The sequence below is a fragment of the Myotis myotis genome, unplaced genomic scaffold (genome assembly GCF_014108235.1).
Source record: "Myotis myotis isolate mMyoMyo1 unplaced genomic scaffold, mMyoMyo1.p scaffold_m19_p_7, whole genome shotgun sequence".
Classification (NCBI taxonomy): Eukaryota; Metazoa; Chordata; class Mammalia; order Chiroptera; family Vespertilionidae; genus Myotis; species Myotis myotis.
This window is the reverse complement of record NW_023416379.1, coordinates 10,041,742-10,056,331: the sequence shown is the minus strand read 5'-3', so window position 1 is coordinate 10,056,331 and position 14,590 is coordinate 10,041,742. Positions and strand designations below refer to the sequence as shown.

The 14,590-nt window shown below is 40.7% G+C and overlaps 1 protein-coding gene across 5 annotated transcripts in view; it reads right to left on the bottom strand.

Annotated features, from left to right (window-relative positions):
• The window catches only part of LATS1 (large tumor suppressor kinase 1), a 31,644-nt gene extending 17,656 nt beyond the window's left edge, over positions 1 to 13,988 (bottom strand). For 2 of the 5 annotated variants that reach the window (XM_036318448.1, XM_036318452.1), the window contains exons 1-4: positions 13,855 to 13,988; positions 10,440 to 10,925; positions 9,451 to 9,598; positions 742 to 2,252 (exon numbers count right to left, since the gene is read on the bottom strand). In XM_036318448.1, the coding sequence (XP_036174341.1) occupies positions 742 to 2,252; positions 9,451 to 9,598; positions 10,440 to 10,781 (2,001 nt within the window). In that variant the 5' untranslated portion in view covers positions 10,782 to 10,925; positions 13,855 to 13,988. Of the gene's footprint in view, positions 1 to 741; positions 2,253 to 9,450; positions 9,599 to 10,439; positions 10,926 to 11,790; positions 11,918 to 13,226; positions 13,252 to 13,854 lie in introns of those variants that run through there. The other 3 variants (XM_036318450.1, XM_036318449.1, XM_036318451.1) reach the window with 3 other exon arrangements.
• Positions 13,989 to 14,590: the final 602 nt, after the last annotated feature.

Sequence of the window (14,590 nt, the reverse complement as noted above, 5' to 3'; positions counted from 1 at the left end):
ACTTTGAGCGATAGATGAAATATTAAGAGTCAAACCTTTGAACTGTAAACACATGATAAAAGTAATAATAACAGTACCACTATATCTAATGAAGGCATCTATATGGAATCACAATAGAGATTAAATTTATTCTGATCTCCTTTTAAGTGGACTTTGATTTAATAATTTCAGCACATTTTTCCAGTACATTATAATAATGAAATTAGATGGGTAAATAACTGGAGGGAGATGTCTCTGACATTTTCAAATAAGACCAACCTGATGAATAAACCCACAAGTTCAAAATTACTAAGTAAAGGGGGGCGTGGCAGGCTAGAAGGGCTCAATGGAGGAAAAAAGGAACGTATGTAATACTTTCAACAAGATTTTTTAAAATTACTAATTAAAAATGAATTTTTCATAAATGTATTGAGACCCAGATCATTTTTAGCTCATTTAAAAAAAGTTGTAAGGTAACATGTAAAACCTAAAAAATAACGCTTGTTTCAATTTCCAATTACACCTAAACCGTAAATTTTATTTTTAACTTATTAGAAGAACTTTATTACAGGAATTCAGAGTAAATCTTGAAATACTAAAATGAAATGCTATAATTAAAATACTTTAATGTTTACTGACTTTTAAATAGTTGATAATATATTTAGCTACAAAAAGAAAAAAATACTGGACCACAGTATTTTAAAATAAATGCCAAGGAAATAGATGATCAAGTATAAAAATGGACATTTTAAAAGGTTTTACCCGCATCATTTCATTCTCTAATTGTTTTTTACGATGTAGACGTTGCTGATGAGATTTGAGAACATTTTCTACATGTTGCTCCATAAAGAATTTAAATGCCTGAGGAGAGTAACTTTGAATACGAGATTCCCTTCGCTCTTCATCTTTCTTGTTTTTCCTAACGGTGATAGGTGAAGTTGTAATCTGTTTCTTTTCTTTATCCCCACTATCAACATTTTCATAACTTTTTTCACCCTCATCTTCCTTGGGCACAGCTGACTGATCCTCTTTGTTAGATTTATTGATTGATTCATATGGAGGAACAGATGGGTTTTGGTGTAGCAGATGTTTTGGGTAAGGTGGTGGTGGACCTTGATAGTTTGGAGCTTCAGCAACAGGTGACATAACAGTCATATTTGAAGTGGTACCCTCAGAAAAAGGACTAGGTTGAACAGTTTGAATTGGCTGTGGTATCCAAGAAGGATGAGTAGGTGCTAAAGCAGTCTGTAGCTCTGGTTTTAACACACGTATGCTTTTCACGGGTTGTTGTATTGGAGCTGGTGTAATTGCAGTGACTGTTGTGGCTGAAGGCTGAGAATTAGCAGGATGACTTGTTCTATTTCCTAGTGGGTTATTAAAAGAATTTGACCTCACTGGTATGTTAGGTTGCCATGTAGGGATTTCATGCCCAATGCTTGGGGATGACTGGGCTGGAGCTGAAGATGACTGAGGCCAAGTTGTTTGAAGTCCAGGAACACTAATGTTATAAAGTTCCATATTATGACTATTCCTATTTGGCACCATCATAGATTGAGGAATATTTCCATTTGTATATGATGAAGGAGCAGCAGATCCCCCTGTTTGTAAAGCAGAAGGGCTTTGTCCATTAGTTGGGGTCAGAGGATATGGAGGGGGTGGTTGCCGATTCACTGCACCAGTAGGGACATTTTGGTGTATCATAAAATCAGTTTGACCACTACCATTCTGAATTCCGGGTCTCCCCGGTGGGTAGTTAAATTTGTTAGAACTCTGCATGATGATTGGTTGTCTGCCAACAGGAACAGAACTAATGACTCTCTGTCCCTGATTAGGAGGATTCATTGGGGACATGTTCAGAGGTGGTGGAGGATAGCCCTCCTGCCAGGCTCCAGGTGGAACAGGAGAGATTCGAGAGATTACATATTCCATATTCCCAGAATAGCGCTTTGTTTGAGAGTTTGGTTCCCATGAGGGGGGAGGTGGAGTTGTACCTCTTGGAGGAGGAGTCTGGCCTCTTGGGGGTGGTGGAGGAGTGACACTCCTTACTTGAGGAGGTGGTGGGGGGTTCACTCTCTGTCCGTTGCTAGGGTGAGCTTGAGCAAATGCTGTGATACCAGATCCTGACAAAGGTTTTCCTACATCTGTTTGTGAGTTGGGACTTTCGGAACGATAGGCCACACTTTCTGCTAGTGGTGGCCCATGTCTCTGAGGAACTAAGGATTCTTTAGAACCTTTCCAGCTTTGTCTGCGGTTAACCGATTGTTGCACACTCCCTATGATCATAAAACAGAGGGGGGAAAAACATTTTTAACTTCTTATTTTTGAAAAATTTAGCTTGGAATTCTGACACTACTAAATGAGCATCCTCTTTCGAGAATCATACAAATCAGGGAGGCAAAGGGGGGAATATGGAGAACATCTGTAATAGAGTCAACAATAAAAAAAAGAATTATAAAAATCAAATTTCAGTAAGTGGTTTTATTTTACCTTTTAAAATTTTATTTTGTTTTGACTAGGCAATACATTCTCATAACTCAAAATTCAAAAGGTACAAAGGAATACCCACTTCTGTCCACAGCCAACCAGTTTCCTTCCTTGAAGGTAACCAATCTCATCAAATATCTTGGGGATACACAAGTAAACAGTATACTTCTTATATATACTATAGTGCCTTGCCCTTTTCATTAAAAAACTGAAGATTCTGCCCTAGCCGATTTGGCTCAGTGGATAGCACGTCGGCCTGTGAACTGAAAGGTCCCAGGTTCGATTCCAGTCAAGGGCACATGCCCGGGGTTGTGGGCTCGATCCCCAGTGGGGAGCTTGCAGAAGGCAGCCGATCAATGATTCTCTCTCATCATTGCTGTTTCTATCTCTCTCTCCCTCTTCCTTCCTCTCTGAAATCAATAAAAATACATTTAAAAAAAAATAAAGATTCTGTATCAGTATATAAAGTGTTTCCTTACTTTAAAAATGTTATCTATTTTTTTACTGTATAGATATACCCAAATTTATTTAATCAGTTCCTGTATTGATGGATATTAAGGTTGTTTCTAGTCTGTTGCTTTACAAAAAATAAAAAGGCAATGAAAAAATTTCACTTCAGCCTGGCAGGTTTGGCTCAGTGCACCAAGAGGTTGGTTGCTATAGCATATGCCCAGCAGGGGGCATGCAGGAGGCAGCCAATCTATGTAGATGTTTCTCTCTCATCAATGTTTCTATCTCTCTCTCCTTCTCCCTTACTCTCTGTCTAAAATCAATAAAAACACATTTATTAAAAAATTTCATTTTATGCCCTAGCCGGTTTGGCTCAGTGGATACAGCATGGGCCTGCAAACTGAAGGATCCCAGGTTCGATTTTGGTTGCGGGCTCAATCCCTAGTAGGGGACGTGCAGAAGGCAGCTGATCAATGATTCTCTCTCATCAATGTTCCTATCTTCCTTCCTCTCTGAAATCAATTTAAAAAAATAACATTAAAATATTTTTCATTTTATAAACTATTAGAAGTGGCATTTGTGAGCCAAACATGTCCATTTGTAATTTTGTTAGATACAATAACTAATTTTAAATACATTTCAATATGTATTTTAAAACAAACAAAAAACCCAGCAGGGCATTATTAGCTGAATACTAAATAAGGTATGGATTTTACAGAATCTCTCTCTAATGGAATTTCCAAATAAATGAAGTAGGCAAGAAAAAATGTTACAAGAAAAAAGTACTTAAAATAGTCTGGTTACTTGGCAAAAGATATATATTTTATATATAAAGAGAGTTGTATAAAAAACAATAATATAAATTAATACATTCCAGAATAATTAAACATTTTAATATTAAAGATGAAAAAAACAAGTACTAGGAAAAAACAAGTGATCACTGAATAATATTGGGATACCTCTTTGGAAGGTCTTCCCAAGTATGACAAAGGTAGAGAGCATACAGTAAAATACTAACAGATGTAAACATATAAAACACTTATCACCATTAAAACAAAATAAAACAAACAGAAACGTCCAAATTTGAAAGGTTATTATCATCCTGGGAGAAAACATATCTAATAACACATGAGAAAAAAATAGTAAATATTCAGAATGTAGTTTATTTCATCTAGGCTGGCCAGCATCTTGGGTCTATGACTTCAGGAAAAGTCATCACCCCCGGCAAGCTAGGTAAGTCCTCTGGCCACCTTCCTCAGATAACCAGCGGTTAAATATACCACATCACTCACACTGCTTTTACCGATAAAATGTAAGACACTGCAACCCTCAAGTAGACTACCACCCCTGTTATTCTGTTCCTCCCATAAAGCTCTGTGCTCTCCCACCTCCCAAATCCTGCCACACAATTGCCCTCTAGACATGTTCTTTTTTACAACCACCAAATGCTCCTATATCCCTAACCTCTGCTCCAAGCTTTCCTACCACTCCTTACAGCTGGTTATCTTCTGCTGACACTACTTTCCTTTCAGCCCTTTGCAATTATGGTTTTCATTAAAAGTAAATTGGCTAAAATGTGGGATTCTACGTCTTTGCTCTCCAATTATCCTTCCACATCATCACTTTCCTTTATACTCTTTTTTAAAAAAAGCCAGCTCTTTAGAAATTCATGCCATCTAGGAGCCCAAGTTCCTTTCTCTTAATGAACTCTTGCTTGCTCGCCCTCAATCACCCGTAACTTTGGTCTACCCTACGCCTTGCCAACATTCTATAACATCCACATGGACAAATCATCCATAACCCTCACCTCTGTTTCTCCATTCCACCTCAAATATCACTCCCCAGATCACATTTCTAATTTTGATACCACCCATGTTTCTTTTTCAAAATCACTAATTTAAGGTTTATACTCTTAGACAACTTCTCTTTCTCATGTTTATTCCTACTGCAAATGTTCTTCAACCTCATCAAGACCTATTAACCTTCTACATCAGTCCTCCTCTTTCCTTTTTTAAAATATATTTTTATTGATTTCAGAGAAGAAGGGAGAGAGAAAGAGAGAAAGAAACATCAATGATGAAAGAGAATCATCGATTGGCTGCCTCCTGCTTGCCCCGAATGGGGATCAAGCCTGCAATCCTCACCCATCACTCTTAGCAGATGATCTGATTTTTCTACTTCAGAGAAAACTTACTGGAAAGTAATTCCCTTATCTTACCTACATAACCTAAGCCCATTTGCCCATTAAAGCAAAAGGGTTGTTTCGCTTCCTTTCTAAGGCTAATAAGCTCTCATTCCATGCTTTCGATCCTTTCTTCTGGATTCTCAAGAATCTTACTTGATCCTTCTCTCTTGAATATTTAATATATTTTAAAACTTTTTTTTTTTATTGGTTTCAGGGAGAGAGAGAGAAATATCAATAATGAGAGGGAATCATTGATTGGCTGCCTCCTGCACACCCCCACTGGGGATTGAGCCCAAAGTAGCTCAATCGAACTGTGGCCTCCTGATTCATAGGTTGACACTGAACCACTGAGCCAGGTCAGTCAGGCTTAAATACTTAATTTCACCCTCTTAACTGGAATCTGGTAATTATCTTTTAAACTTGCCTAAGTCTTTGCCACTAAGAAAAATAATAATGAGGCTCTCCATCCACTCCAATATAGACCACTTTCTCAAACTGTTATTTAGTGCTGGTTCACAAACTGATAGTGACATGATAGGAAATAAGTATGAAAATTGAGAATAAAAATTTAGAGACTTACAGAAATTTGACAAAATAATTTTATGTCTGTTAAAATGTGGTAATGAAATATTTGGACTTATATTTGGCATGTCATTTAAAATTTTAATTTTTCTAATAGTTCATTGGTAGTGTATTTTATAAAATTACTAATTCATAATAAATTAAAAATTAACAAATAAAAAGATCTTCGTCACAGTTAGGAAACACTATTCTTACTAATGTCCTCACTCTACCTTCATAGAAAAACTTCTCAGAGAATCATTTATACTTGAGTTCTTTTTACTTCATATCCATTTATTACTCAACTCTCACCAATCTGAATTATGCTCCTATCACTAAACAAAAACAAGTTACTCCATGTCCTATGAGCTGCATCGTGCCCCCCTAAAATTCGGTAAGTTCTCGTAAGCCTTAATCAATATGACTGGGAACTTATGAGGAAATCTGGACACAGAGAAAGGCACCAGACATGTGCATGCAGAGGGACGACCATGTAAAGACCCAGTGAAGATGGTCATCGCAAGCCATGGAAGGAGAAACCAAGTCTGCTGTCTCCTTTATCTCAGACTCTGGCCTCCAGAACAGTTAGAGAATATATCTGTTATTTAAGCCACCCAGTCTTTGGTATTGTTATAACAGTCCTAGCAAACTAATATACCATATCATTAAAGCCAACAAGGTACTTTCTAGTTCTCACCTTGGTCAACCTCTTTCCCTCTATTCCTTCCCCTTCTTTAACATTCTCTTCTGTAGGCTTTCAAGATACTAAAACCATATTGGTTTTTAAACTCCTTTTTAGCTAAATTTTCTGTCTTCTTTGCAGTTTTATCCTCTCCTATCAGCTGCAAAGCAGTAAGCTTGGTTATAGTCCATACTGTCATTTTTGTCTATGTTATTACCTCCTTTAGGTGACCTATTTCATATGTAAGGCTAATACAAGAACTGTATATATCTAACTAGCTTCCTACTTGGCATCTTCATTTGGATAACTCAATGAGCCTAACTCAAACTCATGTCTACAACCAGACTTATGATCTTTCTTCTCCAAATCCTGTTCTCTCTTAGTACTCTCTTTCATAATGTAGTGTATCACCATCCGTTTTCCAAACCAAAAGCCTAAAGAGTCATCCCTCTCTAGTATCATCGCCCATATACAATCACCAATCCTTGTCAATTTTACTCTCCCCATCTCTCTTAATTCATTCACTTTACTCCACTGCCATTGCCCCAGTCCAGAATACTTCCATTTCCTGTGAACAGTCTCTTATCAAGTCTATCCAGATACCATCTCTTGCTCTCTCTAATCTGTTCTTCATCCCCTGCAGCCATGTTTTAAAAACACAAATCTAATCTTGTCATCACCCTACTTGAAATGTTTCCATAACTGCCTGCTGGTCTTACGATAAAATCAATACAGTCCTTCTCCAGTCATATCTCATACTTTTGTTGTCAGTGCTCTAGCCACTTTCATTTCTTTGAATGTGGTATCAAAACCTGTCAAACAGGCCATGCATAAGGACATTCTTCCTTACTAAAGCCATTCCCTTGTCTTTCCTTCAGATACTAGCTCTATTATTAGTTTCACAGGAAGGTTTTCTCTGATCTCCTTGATTAGGTAAAAAAAAAAAAAAAAATCACTCTATTCTCTGAGTTCACAGTACCATGGAACTCTCCCCTCTTCACTCACACTTATGCAGTTATAATTCCACATGTATTTGTGTATTTGATCTTCCTTACTAGAATGGCAACTCCATAAAAGGGCAAGAACTTTATACCCAATGCCCAGCAAAGGGCCTGAAACAGTTGATCAATAAAAATGTGCTGAGCTCTGGCTGGTTTGGCTCAGTGGATAGAGCATCAGCCTGTGAACTGAAGGGTCCTGGGTTCAATTCCAGTCAGCAGCACATGCCTGGGTTGCAGCTTGATCCCCAGTTGGGGGCATGTAGGAGGCAGCCAATCAATGATTCTCTCTCATCATTGATGTTTCTATCGCTCTCCCTCTCCCTTCCTCTCTGAAATCAATAAAAATATATTTTTAAAAATAAATAAATAAAAATAAAAATGTGCTGAATGAAAGAAAAAATGAGTAAGGCCTCTTATCTATCTATATCTATATCTATATATCTATCTATATCTATATCTATATCTATATCTATCTATATCATATATATATAAAAAGCCAGCGACTGTAACGCCATAACAACCGTAATGACCAGTCGCTATGATGCCCACTACAGCCAGCAAACCAGCCTGATTGGGGGCGGGGGGAGGGGGGGTGGCCAGCAGCCAACCTCCCGCCATCTCCTCCTCCGACAGGCCCGGCCCCGATCCACCCTGATTGGGGCCGGGCCTCCCGGACCCCACCCATGCACAAACTCAAGTATTGGGCCTCTAACAAACACAAGATTAACAAAGAATTAAAATGCCATTTCAAAAATAACCTATAAATGATGTAAAATGATAATACTGTCCTGCCAGTGTTTAAGTGTTGACCTATGAACCAGGAGGTTATGATTCAATTCCCAGTCAGGGCACATGCCCAGGTTGTGAATTTGATCCCTAGTGAGGGATGTGCAGGAGGCAGCCAATCAATAATTCTCTCTCATCATTGTTATTTCTATTTCTTCCTCCCTCTCTCTGAAATCAATAAAGATATATTAAAAAACAACAACAAAAACCAAAAACAACAAAAAATCCTCCATTTAAATAAAACAATTTGGATGGCCCATGGAGTTCATATTCTTTTTAAAAATGATTAATAGCCCTGACCAGTTTGGCTCAGTGGATAGAGCGTCTGCCTCCGGACTGAAAGGTCCCTGGTTCAATTCCGGTCAAAGGCATATACCTTGGTTGTGGGCACATCCCCAGTGGGAGGTACGCAGGAGGCGGCTGATCGAGGTTTCTCTCTCGATGTTTCTCTCTATCCCCCTCCCTTCCTCTGTAAAAAATCAATAAAATAAAACAATTAAAAAAAAACATTTAAAAAATGATAATACCTAGGACTTACAAATATAGGAATTCTCATATTAAACTGATTGGGAAAATATAAAGTTGGTAACATCTTTCTGAGAGCAAAATCTAAGAGAAACCTTAAATTTTTGCAAGTTTTAAAAAATTTAACAAAATCATTAGGAATGTACAAATATTTAGGAACAATGCATTTATAATGGCAAAAAAAAGGGAAACAAGACAAATATCAAAATTGAGAGACTGGTTAAATAAAGTATGTGATAAATCTATTTTAATGTAGCTGTTAAAATCATTCCATTTAATAATAAGGAAAGTTATGCATGGTATATTAAGTGAATGAAGTAGGTTTGGGTATGACCCATTTTTTGCTTAAACAAAAGAACCAAAATGCACATGTATAAACCTACCCAGGTTTTCCACAGGAAAAAAGACTGAGAAATAAAACACAACAAAATCTTGTGGGTATATATAGTGTTTTCTTTTTGCTTATTACTTTCTAAATATTCTATGATAAACATGTTTTTACTCTTATAATAAAAAATAGTTTGAATTGTATTTGTGGTTAAAAAGAAATATTTCAGTTGCAATATAAATAATTAAGTAGTTCTTAACTACTGCTGCCTATCAGAATTACCTATGGAACTTTAGGGTCCATCCTCTCATTCATTTTGATCTAGTGTAACACTGTAACGTTGTTATCCTAATCTGAGACTTTCACTTACTGTGATGCTTTTACCAACTTCTTAGACTAAAGATTTGATATACTTATATTTTAAAACAATGCTATAAAATAAAAGTAGGGGAAAAGTTTGATTAATCACCTGGTTTCAAACTGGCATTAATAGGTCTGGCAGCTGCTGTAACCATCTGTTCCCGTCGAGGATCTTGGTAACTCATTTTACTAATGAATTCAATTGCAGCTTCTATACTTCTGTTATTAGTTTTCTGAAGAGCTTGTATAACCATATCCTGACATGAAATTTAAAAACAAGAAACAAAATTTAAATCTTATAATTAATATGAGGGAAAGAGCTATGAGTTCCACTAAAAAAATCCAATTATGAAGAACAGGACCCCAAGTCATAATATTCATGTCCTGTTTTTAAAACTACTATAAAAATCCATACATTTTCAAATTACTAAAGAAAACAAAACAAACCCTCAAATCCTTCAACTGTCTAATATTTTCACCTCTATGTAACAATTAGTTGGGTTTTTTTCCCCCTAGGATTAACTTCTTCCAGGTAAATCATAGCAATATGATTCTAATTATTTCTCTCTCTCTCTTTTTTTTTTAATATTTAGAGAGAAAGGGAGAGGGAGAGCAAGAAACATTGATGAGAGCGAACATTGATGTGCTACCTCCTGTATGCCCATGTCCGTCCCCCCCCCCCCCCATCAAGGATCGGGCCTGCAACCCAGGCATGTGCCTGATCAGCAACCTTTTGGTGCAGGGGATGACACCCAACCGAGCCACACCAGCCAGGGCTATTTCTCATTCTTTTTTTTTTAATTATTTTTTGAAAATATATCTTTATTGATTTCAGAAAGAGAGAGGGAGAGAGACAGAAACATCAATGATGAGAATCATTGATCAGCTGCCTCCTGAATGCCCCCTACCCCCACAATGGGATTGAGCCCAAAACCCGGGCATATGCCTCCACCAGGAATCAAACTGTGAAATTGTGAACATTCTACGCTGATACAATACGCAAATTTGTATACATATTAAAAGAAACATTTAGGCAGGAAGTCACTAAAAATGTGTAATGTAAGAAAAATCCTTTCTTTTGTTTTTAAAAGTTCTTACCTCATCGAATCCAGCAGCTTGTAAATCTTGAAGCATTTGTGGATTAACCTCTAAAGTACTCCGACTTGTTTCATTTGCGAATGGTTGCAGAGAGTTTCGAATTTCCAGCAAGGCTTTATGATGAGTCCCAAATTTGGGTGGATTTCTGACTTGTCGAGGATCTTCAATTGACATTTTACTCATGTTATGTTCAGCCTTTGCAGCATCGGATGGTTTGGATAAATTCCTAAGGGATTCCCGAATTTCTTGCAACATTTGCCGGCTACTGCCAGTATAGTTACTGGCAGGAAAGGTCTTAGGCCTCATTTGTCTATATCCTTCTGGCTTTTCACTTCTCTTCATGAAAACATCTATATGTATAACCCACACAAAGTACTTTAAGGGCCACTTGACAGATTCAGAGCCTTCTCTTGAGCAAAACTGAAAAAGGTCCTTTGCAGAAGTACCCAGGAATGTTAAAGTTCTTTACAATTTAAATAATTAACCCTATAAAAGAAAAATAGATAAAAGCTATAAAGTGATTTACTGATAAAGCAGTACCCTGAATTGGGGATGGAGGGGGAAGGGAGGACACACTGATTTAGGAGGTAGAGTTCTAGGTTATAGTTCTGCCTCTATTATGAATTACTGCATGATAAGGACAAATTTAATTAACTTCTCCATGCCTATGTCTTAATCTATAAAATTACATAATGTAGTGGTTATAATGATAAAAAATAATTTTAAGAGTGCTTTAGTGCCGTAGCCAGTTTGGCTCAGGCCAATGTGGCTCAGTTGGTTGGAGTGTCATCCCATACACCTAAAGGTCACAGGTACAATTCCCAGTTCCGGCACATACCTAGGTTTCAAGTTCAATCCCAGTTGGCACATACTAGAGGCCACAGATTGATGTTCCCCCCTCCCTTCTCTCTCTCTGTCCCCCCCTTCCTCTTTCTAAAAATCAATAAACATATCCTTGGCCGAGGGTTAGTTTATATAAAAAATATAAATCTATTTTCTCCCCACCCAGATGAGTTAATGGATTAAGAGAGGTAAGGTGGCCTGCCTAGGGCAGTGGTCAGCAAACTGTGGCTCGCAAGCCACATGCGGCTCTTTGGCCCCTTGAGTGTGGCTCTTCCACAAAATACCACATGTGGACGCGCACATACAGTGCGATTGAAACTTCGTGGCACATGGGCAGAAGTCAGTATTTTGTGGAAGAGCCACACTCAAGGGGCCAAAGAGCTGCATGTGGCTCGCGAGCCGCAGTTTGCCAACCACTGGCCTAGGGTCATGTAGCCAGTAGAAGATCATACTAGGAATCAACTCCACACATCCTGAACCAACCCAGTGTTGTTCTCATTATACCTACATTTTGAGTTTCCTAAAAGCAGGGATTAAGACTCTCTCATTCTTTGAAGAGGCACATATACAGGGGTGGGCAAACTTTTTGACTCGAGGGCCACAATGGGTTCTTAAACTGGATTCAGAAGAAGGAGCTGCGGCCGTGTTTCCCGACGTTGCCATGTTAACACTGCTGCTGGTGAAGGAGCGGAGAGGAGAACAAGAGAACCCTCCGCTCTTTCGGCTCCGCGGGCCGGATAGAACAGCCGAACGGGCCGGATCCGGCCCGCGGGCCGTAGTTTGCCCACAGCTGGGTTAGAGTGAATAGACAAAACTTCCATTTCTTTAAAAGTTCGAACCTTCATCAATTATGCAAATATCAGTAAATCCAAACAAATATTGTTGATATTTTGTCCAACTTAGAGGAGAAAATAGGTATCATGACCTAAAGAGATTTTGGAGTGTTACCTTGGGTTGAATTAGGGTTATAAAAATTATGGCCTATCTCAATGCTCTGACTAAAATCAATTATGTGAATAGCAACAGTCATATGTACACAAATTTCATGCACTGGGCCTCTAGCCCTACTAAAGCTGGAATATGCAAATTGACCGTAACTTCACAACAAAGATGGTGGCGCCCACAGCCAATAAGGAGGGAATATGCAAATTGATGTGGCAAGGTGAGAGGTGGAAAGGCCACTCCAGGCTGGAGTGAAGGCAGTGCCGGCAGCCAGAGGAAGGAAGGCCTATTCTTGCACGAATCTTCATGCATCAGGCCTCTAGTATTTATATAAAACATCAAGGGCTATCATTTAAAAAATAAATAAGTAAAAACTTAATCTATAGAAGGAAGTCTAGATAATACCATACCAAGAAAATGTAGCAGTATTTTTTTATTTGCTTTTAGAGACTCGCAAGGCATGTTCAGTAAATACTAGGGCATGGAAAGACTGCACTTTTCCCAGCATGTGCCATGATCTAGTTTCCTGCAGTAGCAGCTGGTCAGAGGAACACAATGCTACTTCTTTTGCTGTTAAATCAAATTCTTCCACTTGCCTTAGGGAATCAACTAGCCCATTTTACCTGTCTGTCAACTTATTAAAGGAAAAGAAATGAACTTAGTTAAATCACAAATGTGGCTATCTTAGCAGAGAACATTCATTCTAATTATAATTTCCTCTTCCTGGAGTAAATTTGATAAAAAAAAAATTTAAAACTTCGTAAATAATCCACAAAGGCCTGACAAAGTTCATGATCTCAGGCATTCAACCCATCTCCCAAACTGGAGTGACACCATATCATTTGTGTGTGCAGCTATCCTTCCTTCTCACTAGGTTTATGAATCACTTGCACATGATGACATCTTTTAAGTCCTATTAACATATGGGCCAACAAACATTAAACTTTGTTCCCTTGGAAAATAACTTTCCATTGGAGAAGTCAGAGAACAGAGCGAAGTCACCTGAGAGCCGTTCTTCAACATTCAAGTTCTTCTCGACGTTAAAACAAACCATGTTCCCTTAGTTTTCTTCCCTCCATTCCCCGCATTGACACCGATTCTCCTACATACAGATCCCTCCGTCTCCCGCACTCCCTGGGACTACGAACAGCAGCCGGCACTCCCGCGGGCTGTGAACTGAAATTCCCAGGGCTCCTCCCAGGTGCGTCCGGCCCCGGTCCCTCCAGGCGGCCGAGAACGGCAGCTCAATCCCTGCAATTTTCCTTCAGAACCACTTTCGCTTTCCTTCCCTCCTCAGCCCCGCGGACCCGTGCGTGTGGCGGAGGCGAGAGGCAGTCGCCGCAAGGAAGGCCTCGGGCAAAGCAGGCTCATCCCCGCCTCACCTGCACCTCCAAGGCCGCAAGGCCTGGGGCTCTCCCTCCGGCCCCGGGCGCGGCCAACCCTCGCTTCCCCGAGGCAGGGCTCGGCTCGGTCCCTGCCCCCGGCCCCGTCGGCCGGCCACCCGCCGGGCCGCGGCAGCCCCTGGAGCCCCGCCAGCCGGGATGGGCGTGGGCCCCGGCGGCCACCGCCCCGCCAGCTCCGGCTCCGAAGGAGAAAGTGCGCCCCTCCCGCTACGCCAGCCCCGACCTACCTGCGAGGGAACGCGGGGCTCCTGGACAGCGGCCGCGGGCCGAAGGCGGGCGCCGAGGCGGCCGGAACCCCTCCCGGGGACCCCGAGGATGCCGGGTGGGGCAGGGCGGGGAGAGACGCCGGGGGACGGCCGCGGGCCAGCGCGACCCGTCGCGAGGGTCGCGGGGACCTGGCTCTCCCCTCAGCACCAGGCCATTGCCGCCGCCGCCATTTTGCCTTCCACTCGGTGTCGCCGCCGCCGTACTCCGCCGCAGGTTTCCCGGATGTGGGCATTTCCCGGCGTCGCTTGCGCGGGGGCCGAGGACTGGGGGCTTCTGCCCGCCCGGCAGCCGGCAGAGAGCGCCGCCTGCGGCCTCCCGCCCTCCGCCCTCTGCCCTGCGCCCGCCGCCCGCTCCCCTGCGTGGTGGCCAGCGTCGCCCCGCGCCGCCCCCACCGCGCTGCCCAGGTGACTCGCCGCGGCGCGGCTCGTGGACCGAGCTCTCGCTCGCCAAAGCCCACGCACGGACCTCGCTGTTGTCAGTCGAGCTCTTTCTATGGCGAGTATAGAATTAAGATGCGCATCTCAAGGAGCTTAATTCGCAGAAGGAAACAGCAGTGAGTTGCTCTCTGAAACATCGCTGTGTTCATCAGGATTCGGGATTTTTAGAGGCTTTGAAATAAAATGATTTTTGAAGTAAAATGAAAGGTCTCGTTTCCCCAGTAAATCCTTGAATTTAAGTATTTTCCAAAATATATTC